General features: G+C 43.0%; 1 protein-coding gene across 1 annotated transcript in view; it reads left to right on the top strand.

The window, feature by feature from the left end:
• The window catches only part of L3MBTL4 (L3MBTL histone methyl-lysine binding protein 4), a 227,270-nt gene that overhangs the window by 108,950 nt on the left and 97,598 nt on the right, over positions 1-20,722 (top strand). The window contains 2 exon segments of the mRNA XM_081561578.1: positions 4,912-5,016; positions 11,207-11,292. Of these exon segments, the coding sequence (XP_081417704.1) occupies positions 4,912-5,016; positions 11,207-11,292 (191 nt within the window).

Below are 20,722 nucleotides of genomic sequence, written 5' to 3'. Positions count from 1 at the left end.
TAAAGCCCCGGGGATGCTGTTAGAAATTTGGCATTTTTATTTCTTGCAAGAATCCTATGGCAAAAATATATCTTATGGGATAATCTAATTGTATTTGTTATAGCAGTAACTGTAGAAATAGAGAAGTAGAAACTTATGTAGACATATTTATCAGAAATGGAGACACTGAGAGTTGAACATCCTCTGCATTAGGCTCTCCACCAGGTTTCTCTTGGACTCATTATCTTAGAAAACTAAAAAAAAGTCTATGGCCTTAAAAAATTACATTATTTTGATTGTTTTGGCTATAACTCTGAGTTTGATGGCAAATTCAGTTGATAAACAACTGTTCCATGGTATCCCCCTAAAGAGGCATTTCAAAGTTTTTATCCAGAAACCATCTTCAGAGTAATCTAGGACATGTAGTTTAAGAAAATGTGATTTCCAGGTATTATTCCTGATGTCCACTCCTCCAGCCCCAAATTCGAGTCCTGATGGGGAAGGGGACAGTTGGTACTTTGCTTATTACTAAATTTTGAAAACCACTGCCCAAGAAATAGGATGAATTGGGCAATGACCTTGACAAATGAAAGAATTTTAGATTGGCTATGGTGAAACTATTGATTTTTTAACTTAATGACAAGTTGTTTTCCATAATACTTATTGTAGGAATGGACTAGATAGGAGGTGAGGTAGCTGTATTTGTGAAGGAGGAGGTTAGTGGGGGAAGGGAACGGAGATGATTTCCCCAGAGTGGGAAGGAAGAAAAGAACGAAGGGGCTGATGGTTCCAACTACTGAGCAGTAGCTCGGGAGAGTCAAGCTTTTCAAATCCCCATCAGTTGCTTGGAAATGCACGTTTCCTGCCCCCTGTGTATCTCAGGAACTTCTTGTATCAAATGGAGCTATTACATGGCAAGGGTATTTTTTTAAAGTATATCGACTCTTTTGTTCTAATTCTTTTCCTTCATGGTCCCTCGACATCAGTTCTTGCCTGGATAGACACAGATAGTGTATAGTAAGCAGATCAACTCAACGTGAAATTAATGTTTAATGTGCAAAACTGTGGGTAGTTCTGGATGGCAGTCCTGTGTTATTTATTCCATGTTGCTTTGTTTTCATTATGAAAATGCCATTTTATGTTCTTATTAATTTTTGTTGGAGTTTAGTTGCTTTACAAAGCTGTGTTATTTTCTGTTATACAGCAAAGTAAATGAGCTATATGCATACATATATCCCCTCTGGTGGAATTTCCTTCCCATTTAGGTCACCATGGAGCATTGAGTAGAGTTCCCTGTGCTATACAGTAGGTTCTCATTAGTTTTCCATCTTATACATAGTATTCAGTAGTGTAATATATGTCAACCCCAATCTCCCAATTCATGGGAGATTGAATTCTGCCCTTGGTGTCTACAAGAATTTGTTCTCTACATGTGACTTTATTTCTGCTTTGCAAATAAATTCATCTGTACCATTTCTCAAGATTCTACATATAAGCAACATTATATGATATTTGTCTTTCTCCTTCTGACTTATTTCACTCTGTATGACAGTGTGTACTATGTCCATCCATGTCACTGCAAATGGCAGAAGATGTCTTTTTTATTTTAAAAATGTAATTTCTCTCTGCTACAGTAGGTTCTTGGGTAGAGTGCTCCCAGATAACCTCACAATTTTTATTTCTGGATGGTTCTCTCAGTAAACTCTTCTCAGCTTAAGTCTGACTTTGCCATTTACTGGCTGTCTGACCCCTGCAAACCTCTTAAAAGGTTCCTTTCCATCATCTACGAAAACAATGTATAGTGGTCATTAAACAAGAATGTATGTGTGTGTGTGTGTTTGTGTGTGTGTATTTTGCAACTATGCCTGGAACGCAAAAGTTCACAACAAAAGAACTCCCCTCGCCTTACCATGCATGCCTGTTCTTACCTTGTGGGGTGTTTTGTGAAAATGAGACACAAGCGTCCTAGTCCTGCCGTGAACAGGTGTCTGGCCTCAGTCCTCTTCCTGCGTCTCCCATCTGGCCCCCAGCAAAGCCCTGCATCTTTGGAAGTAAGATTCACTGTGGTCTCATTAGCGTGAATAGTTACGAGTAATGGGTATTGGGATAATGCATGAAAACTCAGTTCTTCTTTCTAGAATGAAATTCAAGGCTAAGTCTCATTAACTGAAACCGTATTCATTTAAAGCTACATGGATTCAGGTACAGTAGAGCCTCTTTCTAAATAAGTTCACGTCATACATATAGGTGCTTATAATTCATTCACCACAAGCCTTTGAAATAGATTTGAGGCCTCTGACAATAAAATACATGTATCCAATAAGCCTGTTGAAATGGAAATTAAAAATTTAAAAACCATACAGCAGGAGCAAACAAGCATAATAGTTACTTAGGCTAATAAAATTATTGTGATTGAGCATTAAATTGAGCTCCACTGTTCCCCAATAAATAGCTGCTTATTATCCAACTGCCCAAAGGAACAAAGAGGGGTGATAATTACCACCATGCATCTTATTCAGCTACAGTTTTTGAGGTGTGGAGATGTGTGAGCCAAGGTGTCAGGAAGCTTGGAGGCAGCTGGATGACTGAGGCAGGGACAGAGCACCCGGATCCAGAGGAAGTCTCCGATGTGGGGACTGGAACTGGATGGTAAATGATGAGGCAAAGCAAGAAAGACAGTGCAAGTCCAGACAATCGCCAGCGTTGGAGTTGCATGAAGGATTTGTCCTTGGTTATTTATGTGCTGATCTAGTTCTTAAGTGTCTCAGTTATTTTACTGATCATTAATAACTAGTGCATATAGTGGTAATACCATCAGGAAGCTTCACTGTCTGTTTAAGGATAGGAATTTGAGACAGTGGCCAATTTCATTTTCCGACCTTTGTTTTCCAGTTCATCAGAATCTGGGCAAGAAGGGTCTATATATTTACTCAGCTTTATGCAAACCCAAATATGTGAAAAATCATAAATGCATGAAATACAGTGCTGGAGATGATTTGGTTTTCAGAATGATTCTTCGCATTACAAAAGGACTCTTTGTAAATATTCTTAAACTGCCACTCTTCTTCAGTAACATGAAAATCTGGTTAGAATTCTTAAAATTGGATTTTCCTCCCAAGTTATGAAGATCCAAAGATATGAAAATATCTTTCATAAAGACATATATGGGTACAGAATTTGGTTATAAATTCCAAATTTAGATGGCTCTTGTGGGGAGGGGGCCTCATGTCACTGGATTAGAAAGGACTTTTTTAAATTTCCACTGTTTTCATTGTCAGTAATTATATGCAGCCTTGGAAAGAGTAAATTAATATTTCTTAATGTAAACGTAAGGGGAAAATGTTGAATAGAGAACATAAAAAATCATGTCTATCTGCTTTCAAAACATTTTTAAAGATATTTTCTTTTTACTTTGTCAGTTTTAGACCTAAATTCCACATAGGATTCCTAGGTTTGGTCCAATAGCTATAGCTAAACGAGAAAGACTTAGCTCTCCTGCACACTGGAGCTGGGAGCGCTTGGCCTGCCTTGTTTGTGTTTAGAGGTGGTTTCCTTGCTTTTGAAATGCAAACTATTGCATTACAAAATTTAAAAGAGAAGGACTTTTTAAAAATTGTGTATGGCTCACATTCATTTATTTATTTGCATATCTAATAAAATTCTATTCTGTGTTGAACATAACAAATGATATGGTGTACAAAGTTGGGAGTATTTGTCTTCCTTTAAAAAGAATAGTTTATTTTATCAGACAGTTGATTACTGGTGGTCCTTCTTCATCTTGTTGAGGCTTTATTTTAGCCTTTTTTAGAACTTGTCTGGAGTAGCGATTATCTAGGACATGGTTCTAGCATGTGCCTTTTTGGTGTCTCAGTCAAATCCTCAAGGTGTTACTGAGGTCCCTCCACTCTGGTCTTTCTGTTCTCCAGCGGTGTGTGTCCTCCAGTTTGAGTGAAAGTCGCACAGTCATGTCCGACTCTTTGCAACCCCATGGACTGCAGCCCGCCAGGCCCCTCTGTCTATGGAATTCTCCAGGCAAGAATACTGGAGTGGGTTGTCATGCCCTCCTCCAGGGGATCTGCCCAACCCAGGGATCAAACCCGGGTCTCCCGCATTGCAGGCGATTCTTTACCGTCTCAGCCCTATCTTTGTCTTGTTCTAAGCTCTGTATCAGCTGCTCTCCACCATGTCTCACCTCACACACATGTGCAGTCCAGCCATTGGCCAAGGTCCTGTGAGTAACCCACGTAGACTCTGGGGTCCCCTTCTCGGAGCACTGTCCTCCCTGATCTTTGTCCTCCCGTCTCCAGCTGCATCCTCAGCTCGAACGAACGGCGATCTTTTCTCCTCAGCACAGCCTGACTACCTTCCAGAGTTGTCATTTCATAGCTATTAGAATGACTCTTTATTAGGATCACTCTTAATCCTTCTACCTCACAGCACATATTGTTTTGCTCTCTTTGCCTCTTTGGGTCCAATGGCTCCATCTCTCCTCATTTGACAGGATATCAAGATTTATTGCTTCCTTTTACTCCATGAATTTCCTGTCAGCTTAAGGTTTATCCTGGTGTCTGGTGGTGACTCTCACTGTTGAGGGTACCGACCTTGTTCTTGCAGTGGCTGGAGGACAGGAAGTGTTCTCTGAAAAACGTCATAGAATTTCTAGTTGGGAAAACAGATGAGTCCTACCCTTTCAAGTTCTAGTCAATCCTTGACAAATTTTTTTTAATGTGACAACTTGTTTAATTTCTTGGAAAAACTGGTGTAACTGCCTTTGGTGGCTAGATCAGAAAGCTATTTCATAGCACGTTTTCAATATTGTTTCAGCTGTAATGTGAGATTATAACAATTTTAATCTCAATCTCAGAGGTGTGTTTTCTAGTATTTTGACACAGGCATAGTGGTATACTGATGACAAGGACTAATTTCCAACAGGTTCATTTTGATGGCTGGGACCACAAATATGACTGCTAGGTGGATGCAGACAGCCCTGACCTTCACCCCATCGCATGATGTGACGTCACAGGTCATTCCTTGGAAGTGCCACGTTGTGCATATCTTGCTCTTTGTGCTGTTGCTTTTTAAAGAGTTAGCCTGAAGCCTATCTCAGTGCTGTTTTTCTCATGTCATTGTAAGTGTTTTAAAGCTCAATATCATGTAAATGAATTGATTAATCAGCATTATAGCCACACTGAAAGCTAGTTGTTCATAATTAAGCCTTAAAAGACATGCCTTGTATAAATGAAGAGTTATCATCATTAAGGAATTATTTTGATAATGTAGCCTAGAAGAATCTTTGTTTTCCACATTTTAGTTTGGAAAAACTGACCTAGGTCTAAATTCTGGGATCTATATTCGATCTGGGATCAAACTAGGTCTCTTATGTCTCCTACGTTGGCAGGCAGATTCTTTACCTCTAGTGCCACCCGGGAAGCCCCTTGTTTGGGTTAATTATTATTATTGTAGTTTATTATAGGTTTCCTGGTTAACCCTATGTTTTATAATTATTCAAATCCGCATTATTAGTCTTACTCAGTTTTAAATACCTAGACTTTAAGACATACACATAGTTCTATACACACACACACACACACATATATATATATATAGTCTACACCCCCACTGTTAAAGCAAAAATACATACACACACACACACACATAATCCTACTCCAGTATTTATTTTCTTATTTATTTATCACAGAATCTTTATCTGCTGGAAAGTAGAGATAATTCTTTGGCCTGGGTCCTGCAAAAAAGCAAAATTTGAGGGTCTAGCATTGATGTTGCAACAGCTTCATAACTATCTTGTCTTGTTTCTTTGCCATAATATTAATAGTCTGTGTAAAACAGAAATCTAACCTTTTACCAGCACCTTTCGACTCAAGGCTCCTGTGCACATACCAGGCCAGTCATGGTCTGTCTTCTGCTAACCTCTTGCCCTACCCTTCCACCATTTCAACCAAAAACAGAACTACTTCATTTATACGTAACAGGTTTACTCATAGTGCCTTGAACACTGGCCTCATAAGATTCTGAAGACAGTATGTCACCTTTCTGTCCTTTGCTCTCTTAGCTTCATTTTCAGAAAGCCACACCCCGCAGTCAGTGTCATATGCCTGAGGACTGAGGAGCTGGTAGGATCACTTGCTCTGCACCTCGGACCACATGTAGCATCTTCACTCTTGTGCCATCTCTTATGGATGTACTTGTACAAACAGCCACATCAAATCATCTTTTACCACCCATGCTATTTTAAGTCAAAGCATTGATCTTATTTACTCATATAATTCAAACCAAATTTGTAAGTCCAATATCTTTGATAATCAGATCAAAGTAATTGTGTTTTATAAGTAGATCTATAAAGCCAAACCCAGCATTTTATCATATATGAACAAAGTCATCTTAGCAATATTAATTTTCTTATATTTTCAGATGTTTTAACTTTCAGACATTGTACTCTGTAGTTTTACTTCAGTTGTATTTATGTGATTCATCAATTGCCTTCAGTACTTTATATAATATGATAGCTTTATTGATCAAATGCTGCAAAAGACTATTCAACATTTAGAAGTTGGAAAAAGGCTTAGAAATCATCTAATCTACCCTGTTATTTGGTGGAGGCAGAACCTGACTTGAACTTTATCTGTTTTATTGATTTACTCTAGTGAATTTTTATAAAAGATACAGCAGCAGGTCATCTATGAGGAGTATTCTGTGAAAGTAAGAGAAATCAAAGAAAATATGAGGTAGACACTTTTTACATCGTTCTTCTCATCTGTTTTTCTTTACGAGTATTTTCCTTTGACCCTTTTTCAACAGATCTGTAGCTCAGAATTATAATATATGCCTTGGAAACAAAGGAATAGAAAATAGAAAGAGAATATATGTTTTATGTATATATGTGTGTGTGTGTGTGTGTGTGTTTCTTTCTTCAGTGACTTCCTAATTTATGTTTGAGGGATCTGCAGTTTAGAAGTACATGATGTATAATAAAATTGCTGCTTATGAATGAGTAAAACTAAATGTAGATTGCTACCGAGGTTTTGAAGACAAAGCAGATGAGCCAGTCCATCCAGGCTCCTAGAAGGGTGTTGACCTGAATTCAGAAGCGCATGAGGGGCCTGGACCAGCAGAGGGACAGTGGTGGCCTCTAAAGATGGAAAGGCCACAAGAAAGCACAAGTCAAATTTGTTGGTCTTCATGCAGATTTTATTAGACTCAATTAGAATTTTGTTTTTCTAAATGAGTTTGTATCTATTCTTCCGGTGCCATTTCATCAGCGTCTTTATTCTCACTGCAGAAACCGAGCCAAGATGTAATGCACGTGATGGCTCCACACTTTTGTGGGAATCCTTGTGCAGTATGTTTTGGCCAAGACCATGATGATTAATAACCCATAGTATTCCATCATGAAAACTTTTGAAAAAGGTAACTATGAAAAGCCTCTTGAGAGAGAAACTTGAATGTCCCCACTCAGCCAGGAATAGTGCCAGCTTGTGGGCCAAGTGACCACGACCTCCTCTTAACCTCTGTTACTGGCCAGGTGCTCACTGACACTTCACCTGTGTCCACTGCCGCGTTGAGATCTCCTTTCCTCAGGCCAGGAGGGCACAGTTTGCCTGTTTTCATTGACGTATAATCCTTCAGGGTGGATTTTTTTTTCTACACGTAGAATCAAAATTAAATACTTAAAAGTTAGCACTGAGGTGTCAGGATCTTTTTCTTGTGCTTTGCATCCCTTAAATGTCCTTAAAAAGATAAAAATATCAGGACCACTTCAGACAGCTATAGGATTGCCTCTTGGCAGTATTTTTAGTCATAGCATTTGGAAACTGAAATCCCAATCACATTTGATGTTAAATTTGTTTAAATAGAGGTTGTTTCTTTTATTAAATTATTGCGTGCGAAGTCGCTTCAGTCATATCCAACTCTTAGGGACCCTGTGGACTATAGCCTGTCAGGCTCCTCATGAGATTCTCCAGGCAAGAATACTGGAGTGAGTTGCCATTTCCTCCTCCAGGTGGTCTTCCCGACCCAAGGATTGAACTCACATCTCTTATGTCTACTGCATTGGCAGTTGGGTTCTTTATTGCTAGTGCAACCTGGGAAGCCCAAGTGAAAGTGTTAGTCAGTCAGTCGTGTCTGACTCTTTGTGACCCCATGGACTGTAGCCCACCAGGCTCCTCTATCCATGGAATTCTCCAGGCAAGAATACTGGAGTGGGTAGCCATTCCCTTTCTCCAGGGAATCTTCCCAATCCAGGGATCTAATCCAGGTCTCCCGCATTGCAGGCAGATTCTTTACCACCTGAGCCACCAGGGAAGCCCCTGCAAATTACCCACGCCACCAGGCAATGGGGTGCCCGATATTTTTCGCATTGGAAATTCTTAGAGCTTGAGAAGCAAGATGGCGGACTTTGGAGTTAGGAAAGCTTGGGTTTAAATTTCCATTCTGCTCTGATGCCTGTGGCTTTGGGGAGGTTCCTCACCTGTGGGACTTGCAGGCTTGTGAGATTAAGTACCCGAACCACTTACTGCCTGCCGCTGGCTGTCTGGGCTCAGTAGCCCTGCAGGATGGAACGGGCAGGTGAAAGTACAAGCACATTTGCTTCCTAGACTGCCGTTTCTCTTCATTGATCCAGAAAATTGGGAGTTGACTTGACTGCCTACAACTTAAAACAACCAGTCTGTTTTTTTCCTTGTTATGATTGCACTGTCGTAAAAGGGTTGCTGATCTCTGAGCGAACGTGGAATAACATGTAGGACCGTTCCAAACATTGAGAGTGACTGACATAGACTTGAGATAAGCAGGCCCTGTAAGCCCCATGAAACTAAGCATGAAAGAGCTTTGCTGTTCTTTAAAATAAAAATTGGAATACTTTTTGTACCCAATTCCAATGTGCATGTGGGTTTTTTCCCCCACACCAGCTAGGTGTCCCACGGTTCAGCTCAAGTCTGATACTTGTCGACTTAAAAAAGTGCCCAACGTGAGAGTTGTGAGTTAAGGTTTATTTGGGGCAAAGTGTGGACTGCAGCCCCAGAGACAGCACCTCAGATAGCTATGAGAGGCTGGAGGTGGAGGAAAGGACAATGTAGATGTGATCTTGGTGAAGGGGGTGTACATGCAATCAAGCACATATCTCTTGGTAGAAAGTTTCTGCCAATCTCGTGAAGCTTCTGTTAGTCACAAGAAACAGTTGACACCATTAAGGATTTTAAGGCTTTTCTAGATATGAGGAGATACCAGAATTGGGCTCATAAAATGAGCTCCTGAGAATATCCAATTATCTGAAGACCTGTCCTGCCAGTTTTTCCTGGAGCACAGAGGGGCTTATTTCTTCTCTCCACCGTGAGCTCCTTTCAGGGTGTGTTGAAGGTCAGCAGCAGCAGCAGCACAAGATTTAATGCTTATAGAGGTGGATGGCAAATGCGCGTGGCAAGTGCCAATTTGTAGTTGACATGCTGTTCACTGGAGGTGGTGGCTCAGCCCTACATTACTGCTTCCCCTACTCCAGCATCCTCATCCCCAGTTCTCACAGGGGTCACATGTTCAGGGTGTCACGTGTGCATCTGAGGGACTGGCTATAAATCTGGAGGTTCCTACTGTCCCCTCCTTAGGTTTGATTAATTTGCTAGCATGGTTCATAACTGAGAAACCTTTTACTCACTCAATCATTGGTTAATAAAAGGATACGTCTGGGGAGCAGCCGGTGAAAGAGATGCTTAGGGTGAGGTCTGGGGAGGGCCATGGAGCTTCCCTGCTCTTCCCCAAATCCCCTCTCCCACAGATTCCATGGGGGTTCACCAACCTGGCCATGCTTTGGGGAATTTTCAGGGGTTTCATTACAGAGGTACTGCAATTCAGTCCTTGGCCATTAGAGCTTGAGCTCAGTCTCCGCTCCTCTCCCCTCTCTGGGGTCGGGAGTCGGGACTGGGCAGGACTGGAAGCTCCAAACCTCTGATCAGTGGTTGCTTCTCCTGACACCCAGCCCTCATTCTGTGGTGCTTTGCACAGTCACATCATTAATGTAATAAAGTGAAGTAAAAGTCCCTCAGTCGTGTCCGACTCTTTGCGACCCCGTGGACTATACAGTCCATTGAATTCTCCAGGCCAGAATACTGGAGTGGGGAGCCTTTCCCTTCTCCAGGGGATCTTCCCAACCCAGGGATTGAACCCAGGTCTTCCGCATTGCAGGTGAATTCTTTACCAGCTGAGCCACATAAGACCCCTAAAATTCCAAAGGTCTTAGGAGCTCTGGGCCAGGACAGAGGTGAAGACTGTATCTATTTGTTGTTGTTATTCAGTCGCTCAGTTGTGTCTGACTCTTGGCACCCCCATGGACTGCAGCACGCCAGCCTTCCCTGTCCTTCAGTATGTCCCGGAGTCTGCTCAAACTCATGTCCATTGAATCGATGATGCCATCCAATCATTTCATCCTTTGTCACCCCCTTCTCCTCCTGCCCTCAATCAGCATCAAGATTTTTTCCAATGAGTTGGCTTTTCACATCAGGTGGCCAAAGTATTGTAGCTTCAGCTTCAGCATCAGTCCTTCCAATGAATATTCAGGGTTGATTTCCTTTTGTATTAACTGGTTTGATCTCCTTGCTGTCCAAGGGACTCTTAAGAGTCTTCTCCAGCACCACAGTTTGAAAGCATCAGTTCTTCGGCACTCAGTCTTCTTTATGGTCCAACTCTCACATCCGTACACCACTACTGGAAAAACCATAGCTTTAACTAGACGGACCTTTGTCGGCAAAGTGATTTCTCTGCTTTTTAATACACTGTCTACGTTTGTCATAGTTTTTCTTCCAAGAAACAAGTGTCTTTTAATTTCATGGCTGCAGTCACCATCCACAGTGACTTATTTCTCCTGGCAAGTCTATACTTCTTATTACAACTCACACTCACACAATCGTGAATGTGCCACAGGTGACATACACTTGTTCTCACTGTTGTTCAGTGGCTTCCCGGGTGTCTGATGAGAGGGTGTCAGCAGCTCTTCTCTTCACCTTCCCAGTTCAGCACAGCTTACCCTCCTTCGCTCCATGTGCGTGGCACCCTGTCCTCTGTCCCCTAGTCTGCTCCTGCCTCTCTCCTTGGTCTGCACGTGTGGCTCTTCAGCTCTTTATGTGCCTTTTGTATCTTTACCCCTGCCTCTGCTTATCTTCCAGCCCTTTAAGGGATGCTGTGCCTCCTCACAGTGGCATGGACGGGCTACTGGGTCCCTCAGGGTCCCACACAGGCTGTGCTGAAGCCAAAGGACAGCCCTGGGCCCATTAACTTGGCCCCTGCCCACTACTACACCATCACCTTCTAGTGGGATCTTTAGTGAGATCTCTTCCTAATGACACACAGTCATACTGTAGTATACCAGGGGAAGCAAATAGCTGGCCCTCACCCCAGCCTGGATTGGGGGCTCACTGTTTACAAATGAATGCCCACTCAGTGCCAGCCTAAGGAGTGGGTTGGGTGAGATCAGATGGAGAAATGCGCAAAGAGAGAAAAGGTGAGCACACACACTTCTGACCTCCCTGTCTTCCTTTTACTTGCCTCTACTCCACTCACTCCCTTTTCAGTTTCTTAAATAAGAATTCTTTCTACCCCAGGGCCTTTGCATAAGCCATCTTCTCTGTCCAGAACAGTCCGTCTCTTCTTCTGAGACATGACTCGTTCCCACCCTTTAGAATTTGTCTCCACTGGTTCCTTGTGGGAAAGGCCTTCCCTGGCCGCTTTCACTATGATTTTGCATTTCACCACTTCCTTTGCTCCATTGTGCATATCACAGTTTGTAATTACTCTAATTGTCTGTTTCTTTTTGTCACTAGTCCCAGTGAGACTGTAAGCTTCATGAGTGGAGTGTCTGTCAACATTTTGCTAGTGTCTGGCTTCCAATAAATATGTATCTGTTTATCCATCTCTCTCTAAACATTACTTAATCACTTATACTAAAACCAGAAGCATCTCAGGAGACCAGCCTAGCCTCTCACCTGCAACCTTTATAGAGTGAATTCTTGAGTAGTAGCTGTGCAATTAGTCTCTTCATGCCTGGTAGGACACACATGGGCCAACACCCCCACAGCTAACAAAAGAACCTTTCATAAATAGGAAGCTGACAGGCAGAAAAATGAGATTTCCTTGCTGGCTTCCATGTCTAAATAATTTTGTCATTGTTCTTTCTTTAGCTCCTGTTTGTTTTATATTTGGAAGTAATTATGAAACTTGATTACAAAATAAATTAAACAAAACATTATTATGAAGTTAAAATGTATATTAATAGTAGTACAAACTACAACAATAATATCTATAACCTTTGTAATTTATCTAAGGACCTCAAGAGCATTGCTAATTTATTTAATTGTTAAGCATAAATAAGCATACTAGAACATAACTTGATAAAAGATACAGCTCATTTTTATTTCATTTAGTTTGTTCCATAGCAGATGTATAAATATGACAGAATGACTTGTAAATACACCATATGGGCTGGTATGTTGTTTATCCTGTTAAGAGAGATAAATGACTTAAATCTGCATTAAGAAATGAATGACTAATAAAACCCTCTTTGGGACCTTTGGGATTAAGAGCATTTGGGAATCAATTTCTAATTGGGAATTAGAAAAGTTTTATTCTGTCAGAGATGGAAATCCCCTTAGACTGTAGAATAAGTTAATGAAGGGGCTTCCTGGATGGGTCAGTGGTAGAGAGTCCACCTACCAAGGCAGGGGACATGGGTTCGATCCCTAGTCTGGGAAGATCCTACATGCTGTGGGCCAACTAAGCCCCTGCACCGCAGCTTCTGAGCCTGGACTCTAGAGCCCTGGAGCCGCAACTATATTGAACCCACACATCCTAGAGCCTGTGCTCCTCAACAAGAGAAGCCACCGCAGTGAGAAGCCTGCACACCGCAACTAGAGAGTAGCCCCCATTAGCCACAACTAGAGAAAAAGCCTGTGCAGTGATGAAGACCCAGCACAGCCAAAAATAAATAAATACATAAAATTATTTTTTTGAAAGAAGAGTTAATACAGATGAAGTCCAGATCTGGAATGATAAATGTGATGGTGGACAGATGTTATTCCGAGGAAAAAAGTGAAGATTGTTAACTTTTCCAGGTAACAACGCATTTCCAATTTCATTCTAAGGAGAATTTCATAAGGAATCTTTAGTATTTGTTGTTCCAAAATAACAGCAGGCAAGTAATCAGCAGTTTTAAGAGTCCCTAAGTACTCGTTGACTTAAAAGGCAATTACAGCACATTGTGTTAAAAAAGAAAAAAATAGTTAGCTATTTTAGAAGTCCCTAATTACAGATTTACGTGATAGACTTATCAGGGAAAAATAATACATTTCAAAATGTACTTACAGTCTTAATGATATTACTGTTTTCAGTAGATCTGTTTTCACCTTGCTGAAGTGCTTGGTGTGTGAGCTCTGTCTGCTGGAGCGGTGAGGGCAGGGTCCACCACTTTGTTCTGAAGCTCAGTCTCTGGTGCCCCGCGCAGGTGTCCTGTGACCAGGTGGTCTCAGATCCCCATTACAGACTGGCAGACTGTGTCCAGACAAGGGTCAGCTCTGGGCAAAGTCACTGACACTGAGAACAGAGCACACTAACTGCTGGACGTCACGGAATAACCCAGTGGTTTGACAGTGAGTGAAGCTGGTTCTTACGGTGGCCCAGTTAAGAGTCACATCTGGCCAGATGCATGGACGTCAGCACATGGATGCCCACCTTTAGGGATTTCTCTGAGTTGTCACCCTGTTCAGAAGACCATCACGCCTTCAAGGGAGGGGGACAGGATGCAGTTATTATACTCCTGCCTCTGTGTCCTCCTTGGGGGACCTTGAGTGATGGACTGACTGCCTGGGTTTCTAGACTTAAGGGAGGATTTTTCCATCCCAGGTAATCGTGTTTCTTTGGTCACTGAATGAAGGTTTACTTGGTGTCACCAGTATACTGAACACTGTACCAGGATTAAGAAAGTCCTGTGGGACAGAACTATGTTTCAGGGGCCAGAATGATGAAGGAGGAGGGAGGGGTGGTCTGTGACCGGCACTGCTGGGGGCTTTGGCAAAGGTCACTCAGGGTGACGCAGGGTGTGCCGGGCACCCGGAGGCATCGTGAAGAGCCTGAGATGCCTCCTCCTGGCCACATCACATCTTCTCACAAATTAGGGCTTGGGGGAGGGGGTGAGGGCAAGTCCACAGTGGCTTTAAAGGTAAGTTCAGTGCTCCCAGCATCTTGAACATGTTTTGTTCACTTGTCTTCCCTCATATTAGAAAGATGAACAAGTCCTTGTCCATTGTATCTTATAAGTAGATATATAGTAAAGGGCTCTATGGAATGACAGTAGAATCACATATTTCTAATGTAAAATAAATGCTATTTGTTTGCATTACGAGAGAAGCTGGAAGGAGATCGTGGGTTTTGTTTTCCATTTCATTCTGCGTTGGAAGCAACCAAGAATTGAGAAGTTGAAAACATACCCTGACCTAAAATTGAATGAATGCTGCAAATGACAAGCTTATAGAATTGGAAATTTATAGCATGTTTGGTAACTAAGGGCCTTCGGCTTATACATGGCATGTCATCCATCTTCAATACTCATTTTAAGTCAGAAAATAAAACTTAGAATTGTTTTCCTTAGCAAGACAGCCAGTTTCACTTCATGTGAGATCACTGTGAACGGTAAGAGAGGGTGGACCACCCTTATCCTCCTGGGCTAGCAGCTCTCCATGCCCTTGCACCAGCAGCTTGACCACAGGTCTTTCCTCCAGGCCTGGTTCCCTGGACCGCATGTCTGGGAGCATCTCATGCTGGGGCTGCAAATGCACAGTCAGAGATGCTGAAGCTGGCCAGTGACCTGCTGTCCTCTGCTGCCTGCCATCTAGCCCCAGAGAATTATTTAGAGTACTCCTAATTTGACTAATCCGTCTAGCCAAAGCTATGGTTTTTCCAGTAGTCATGTATGGATGTGAGAGTTGGACTATAAAGAAAGCTGAGTGCTGAAGAATTGATGGTTTTGAACTGTGGTGTTGGAGAAGACTCTTAAGAATCCCTTGGACTGCAAGGAGATCCAACCAGTCCATCCTAAAGGAGATCAGTCCTGGGTGTTCATTGGAGGGACTGATGTTGAAGCTGAAACTCTAATACTTTGGCCACCTGATGGGAAGAACTGACTCATTGGAAAAGACCCTGATGCTGGGAAGGATTGAAGAGGGGAGGAGAAGGGGACGACAGAGGATGAGATGGTTGGATGGCATCACCGACACGATGGACATGAGTTTGAGTAAACTCCGGGAGTTGGTGATGGACAGGGGATCCTGGCATGCTGCAGTCCATGGGGTTGCAAAGAATTAGACACAACTGAGTGACTGAACTGAACTGAACTGAATATGACTAACGTCATTCCTTCACAAATATTTTCTCTATGCACCATTATTTCTATCAGCACCAAACAGTGGAAGGCACTGAGGCGAGGACACGGCTGCTGACAGCATGTTCCTTGTCCTCCCGTAGCCCAGACCCTGTCCTTCAAGGTGCTGGTGCCTTGGATTGTCCTACCTTCTCCTTATTGCTCCTGTACTTGGCTGTTTTCCTGGACATTAAAAGCTTTTAAGTCCCGAAGAATGGTAAAGGAGAGTAACGGAAGTATGGTTTTGCAGGTTTCTGATCTTTAATGTGCAGTGTGTTTTCTAAATGCACGAAGAACATCCTCCATCATTTTCTTTGAAGTCATTGTTCTATTTTTCACATCAGTGGACCTGTTTTGTAAAGAAAGTCATTAGAATGGGAGGGAACTCTTTTTTTAACGTAATGTCTCTGACCAAATATTATTCCATGCCAGGCACCCAGGGGAAATTTAACAGCACAGGGCAGTCACGTCTTATTCCAGGGGTAGCTTCAAAATTCAGCAAGTAAGGCAAAAAACAAACAAACAAAAAAATGTCTCATCACAGTCATTGAAAAGTGTCTCGATCTCCTTTAAGCCCAGCACAGTGAGTTTTCCTTCCATCAGGGAACCAGGCAGTCAGCAGGTGTAGGGAGAGGTGTGTGATTGGTGTGAGTGGAGGGGCCCAGTTGTGTGAAAACCATACCACATCTTCAACTCCAGGGCCATCAGAACTGGGGCGCCTGCTCCCGTGGTGGGGAGCACAGGTTGGGAGGGGAGCTGAGGAGAGGAGTGGGGGTCTCTGACTCCCAGTACCTGCCCCTTTCCACGTCCACCCCCAGGGCCTGGTGCGTTCACCCGGTCTTCATTCTGTGCATTTCAGGTGTTTGATGACTTTGTCATACGTGCCTACCCTTGCTGCCCAGGAGTAGCTAGGGATCACTGACTAGGAAAGCTTGCGTGTATAAACATATGAAAGTTGGGATTCCAGCAGTTACTCATTGGGCAGGGTAGCAGACTAAAAAGAGCCCTGGTTTGCATGTTAGGGGTCTTGAATGCTTGTCCTAACTGTCAAAAGGTGATTTATGACCTGGCACAAATTATTTACGCTTCCAGCCCTTTATTTCCTGACTTTCAAAAATAATCGGATGGCCTCGGTCAGTGGTTGCCGACTTGGATGGGGAAACACTTAAGAAATACCATTCAGAAGCTTGCCTTTGTGGTTCTGACTTTGTGGGGCCTGGAAATGTATGTATTTGAAATTTTTGAGTCCCTACATCTGTCCTCTGGGGCACTCCCGGGCTCTCTGCTCCTGTCCAGTCCATGGTCTCCATCCTGGTGTTCAGACGGGAGGGTCCTGCTCCGGGGGCAGCCACACAGCCAGTCATGTCTGACTCCAGTGGTCGGACCCACGAAGGAGCCCTCTCAGAACGGGGCGCCTCCGTGTCTGTTATTTGTTCTTTCCATCAGTCAGCACATGGGGCGTCCGTCCGATGATGTCCCCTCCATGGGGCTCCCCTCCTGCCCCCCACCGGGACAGCTCTGACACACCCAGGAGGAGAGTAGCCTGTCTCAGGTAGAAATCCAGGCTTATTCAGAGCCCTCGGGAGTGGTCTGGGGTGTGGGTCTCGGGGTAGGGGGGTGAGCTGCCCCTTCCCTTCCATTTGAGTGTCTGTCACAGACACCACAGAGGAAGTTCCCTCCCCCTTAGACACGTGGCAGCTCTGCCAACACTGTTCTCAAGCCACTCAATGTGGGAGCGTCATTAACTGTCAGGTTAGGTTTAGAGTAGGAGCCCATGAGGAGAAATGTAATTACCCATTAAATATTTAAAAGCATTTCTTAAGTGATTCCCAGCATTTTCCATTGAGAATGTCCAAACGCTCCTTGTTGAGAATGCTCTTATTAAGTGTGGCCACGTGAGGTCAAGGCTGATGTGAGGCGCGACCGTGGATGCTATGGTCACTGCTCTAGGTGTATCTGCGAGTTACTGGGATGGTGTTCCAGCGACCCCACTTCGGAGTCTTGAGTTACAGAGAGCATCTCATTCTTCTAAATAACGTTTACATTTATGCACGTTTGGTTATGAGAACAGATGACGTCTCTGTCAGCAACTAATGTTTGATCTTTTTAGTCAGCAGATTATGTGTGACACTTTTAATGAAAATGGAACTTATTGACTAATTTCCTCTGTTAGTAAAAGGGGGCAAAAACGCAGTTCAAGGATTGGAGAGGCTCAGAAACAAGTCATGAGCAACTGTGATACACTTACAGTTCTAGGCCTGCCCCTTACCTCCCCTCATATGGACAAGGAAAACCCTGGGAGTAACGATAGCATAGCCAACAGTCTTGTGGCTTCTATTTGTAGCTTTTTGTTGTATGAGGTAGAGTGGAAGGATGGAGACAGAAACAGAAATAAAACAGAGAGCAAGAGAGAGAATGAACAAGAATCAGAAAAGGAGAGGAGGGAGTGGATTTGCAGCACTTAGATTCATTGGGAATAATCGATTTACACAAACCAAGCACCACATTTGTCATTTAAAAAATAGCTGTTTTCATATGAAAGATCAGCTAAATTAGGAGGTTCAGAAAGTAAATAATTTTAGTTTTTTTATATTATCTTTGGGAGAGAATTTGTGTAAGAGTTAAAATTTAGAAGACAAGTGCATCTGCTTTGATTTCTTTCTTAAGAATAATGAAGAAATGAGACAGTCTACTGAAGTAGTATTTGTATTGGAGGCTTTTTGATGTCACATTACCCTTCAGTTCCTCATTGTACACTCATCAGTTAGAAGGAGATTTAATTCAATTTACTTTATGTGTAAGCCAATTTCTCTGTGAGCCAATATCTCTAAAGGCTTTTCTACTCCTAAAATTCTATGTGATCTCTGTGGACCCCTCCCAATTTTCCCTTCCATAAATCAAGGGCTTCACTTTCCTGAATTTTTTTTTTTTTTGAAAGGTTAAAATGGGTTACAAGGCTATTAGGCATTTGAAAAAGAGCTTAGTCTTGTGTGTTTACAGAGTTGTGGTATAAAGTGATGGTACAAATCCTTTACTTCAAAGTGTTTGATGGAGAGGTATCTGGGATCCAACCTGTATTTCTTCCTTCTGTCCTTGATGTCATCCCAGCCATACGTCACATCTCACCATTCAGGCTTCCTCACGGCCCAGTCTCCTCCTCACTGTGGCTCAGGCCCGTGCACAGTCTAAGGCTCTGTATCTGGTCCCTCAGGCCAAACCACCCGTTTTCCAGAAGAGCCCTGGACCCCCTGGGCGTGTGCCCACACGTAGATGGGAGACCTCCGCTGCCCCGGTTCCTGGTGTAGTAGCTACACGGTGCTGTCCTGTCTCTTATGTAAAATTACATGTGCGATTAAGTGCATTTATTATATTCTGCTAAGAAAATCCTTGCCAGCTGCTCCACTCTCTCCTTTTAAATACAGAACAAAGCACCATGTGACATGTTTCACTTTTCACCTTGGCTGCTCAGAAGCTCTATAGGGTCTGCCCTGTCCATGCTGCCGTCCCTTCTCAGCCCAGGACATGTGTGAGGAGGGACCATGTGATTCTTGTTGTGTCCACCTGTCCTGCCCAACTCCATCTCATTCCGCATGTTTGCCTGCCTTAGGTGGTTAACTCACCTTCCTCTATTCACACGACCATTGTTATGCTTGAAAGGTTTTTCTAGATCAGCTAATATTCACATTTTTTTAGAATCCTTTTTAAAACCTATTGCATTCTCATTTCTCAAAATTATTGTTCTGTTTCTTTTATGTGTCATGAAATCTGATGGCCTGAAACCCAGTACAGAAAGCCATGTTGTTTGGTTACACCATTTTCATCTTCTTTTTGAGAAACTCATTATTGTAGTACAATGGGTATTTATTGTCCCTAATTTCATTAGAAGGTGGAGAATAGGTAGGAATAACATATGATTTCAGTTTGAGAGATATGCTTATTACTTGCATCCTCCAATATTTGGAGTAATTGTTTCACTAAATCTTCTTAGCAAACTCTAGTATAAATTTCCCAGTGGGTAGGGTGGGAAAAAAAGCAGGATATTAACCTGAAAGTGTTAGTTGCTCAGTCATGTCTGACTCTTTACAACCACATGGATTGTAGGCCACCAGGCTCCTCTGTCCATGGAATTCTCCAGGAAAGAAAGCTGGAGTGGGTAGTCTTTCCTTTCTCCAGGAGATCTTCCCAACTCAGGGATCAAACCCAGGTCTCCCACGTTGCAGGCAGATTCTTTACTCTCTGAGCCACCAGGGAAGCCCTAAAGTTTCCAATCCAAAATAAAGATGGCTAAAGCTTAATTATTTGAAGTGAGAATATGTGTATATTTTAACAGTTTGCTTTATTTTTAAATTTTTAGTCCTAGATTTAATACTGCTGCACTCCTTGTCCAGCTTTTAATTTCAGCTGATTGAGCTCACTATTTGGCCGAGAAAATAAAAGTTCTGGGTGGAGACATTGGTTCTCCCATCCCTCAGGTTGCTCCCTTCTCCAGAGCCTGGCCACGCTTGGGCCTCTCTGGCCGTGACTCAGGACATGCCCCAGAATGACACCCTCTCCTACATCATCATGTTTCCTGTACGGAAACAGAAACAGGAAAATACCTCCTTGACCACAACCCACTTTTCTGTCATCTTTTATACAAAACGTCCTCAAAAGAGTAGATACTCCCCCCAACAAAAAAAGTGAGGATTGAGCAGCAAGGTTTTTAGCTGTATTTCAACACTCCTTCCCCACTGCTGCATAGGATTCGGTTCAACCTGAGTCACTCAGCAAGTGTTTTATAGAGAAAGGACACTAGCACTGGGTGGTAACATCCACTAGAAGACATACAGCCAAGTATTGGCTGTTTAGTCTCTCAGTCACGCCTGACTCTTTGTGACCCCATGGGCTGTAGCCCGACAGGCTCTTCTGTCCATGGGATTTCCCGGTCAAGAATACTGGAGTGGGTCACCATTTCCTTCTCCAGGGGATCTTCTCAACCCAGGGGTCGAACCCACATCTTTCACATTGCCGGTGGATTCTTTACCACTGAGCTACCAGGGAAGCCCAGAAAGGTCACAGTCAAATGCCAGCAGACAGTACCTTCTCTTCCTCACCCCACTTTGTCCATCTCGAACCACCTGGGTCCAGGCTCCATCTGCCTTCCTTCTCTGACCTCTTCAATACGTGGCATCTCTCCTCATGCTCTCACCTCGTGACCCTTAAATCTACCTTCTGTGAAGATCAGGGAAGGGGGAGATGGGCAAAGCAGCACCAGCGTCACCTAAAAATAGGCTAAAAAGCATTTATGAGCATCGCACATTGCCCTCCGCATGGCTTGTACTGTCTGGGGCAAAG

The sequence above is a fragment of the Giraffa tippelskirchi genome, chromosome 14, assembly GCF_054371585.1.
Source record: "Giraffa tippelskirchi isolate mGirTip1 chromosome 14, T2T-mGirTip1v1.2.pri, whole genome shotgun sequence".
Taxonomy (NCBI): Eukaryota; Metazoa; Chordata; class Mammalia; order Artiodactyla; family Giraffidae; genus Giraffa; species Giraffa tippelskirchi.
Note: the sequence above shows the minus strand (reverse complement) of the source record. Positions and strands in the feature narration are given on the sequence as shown.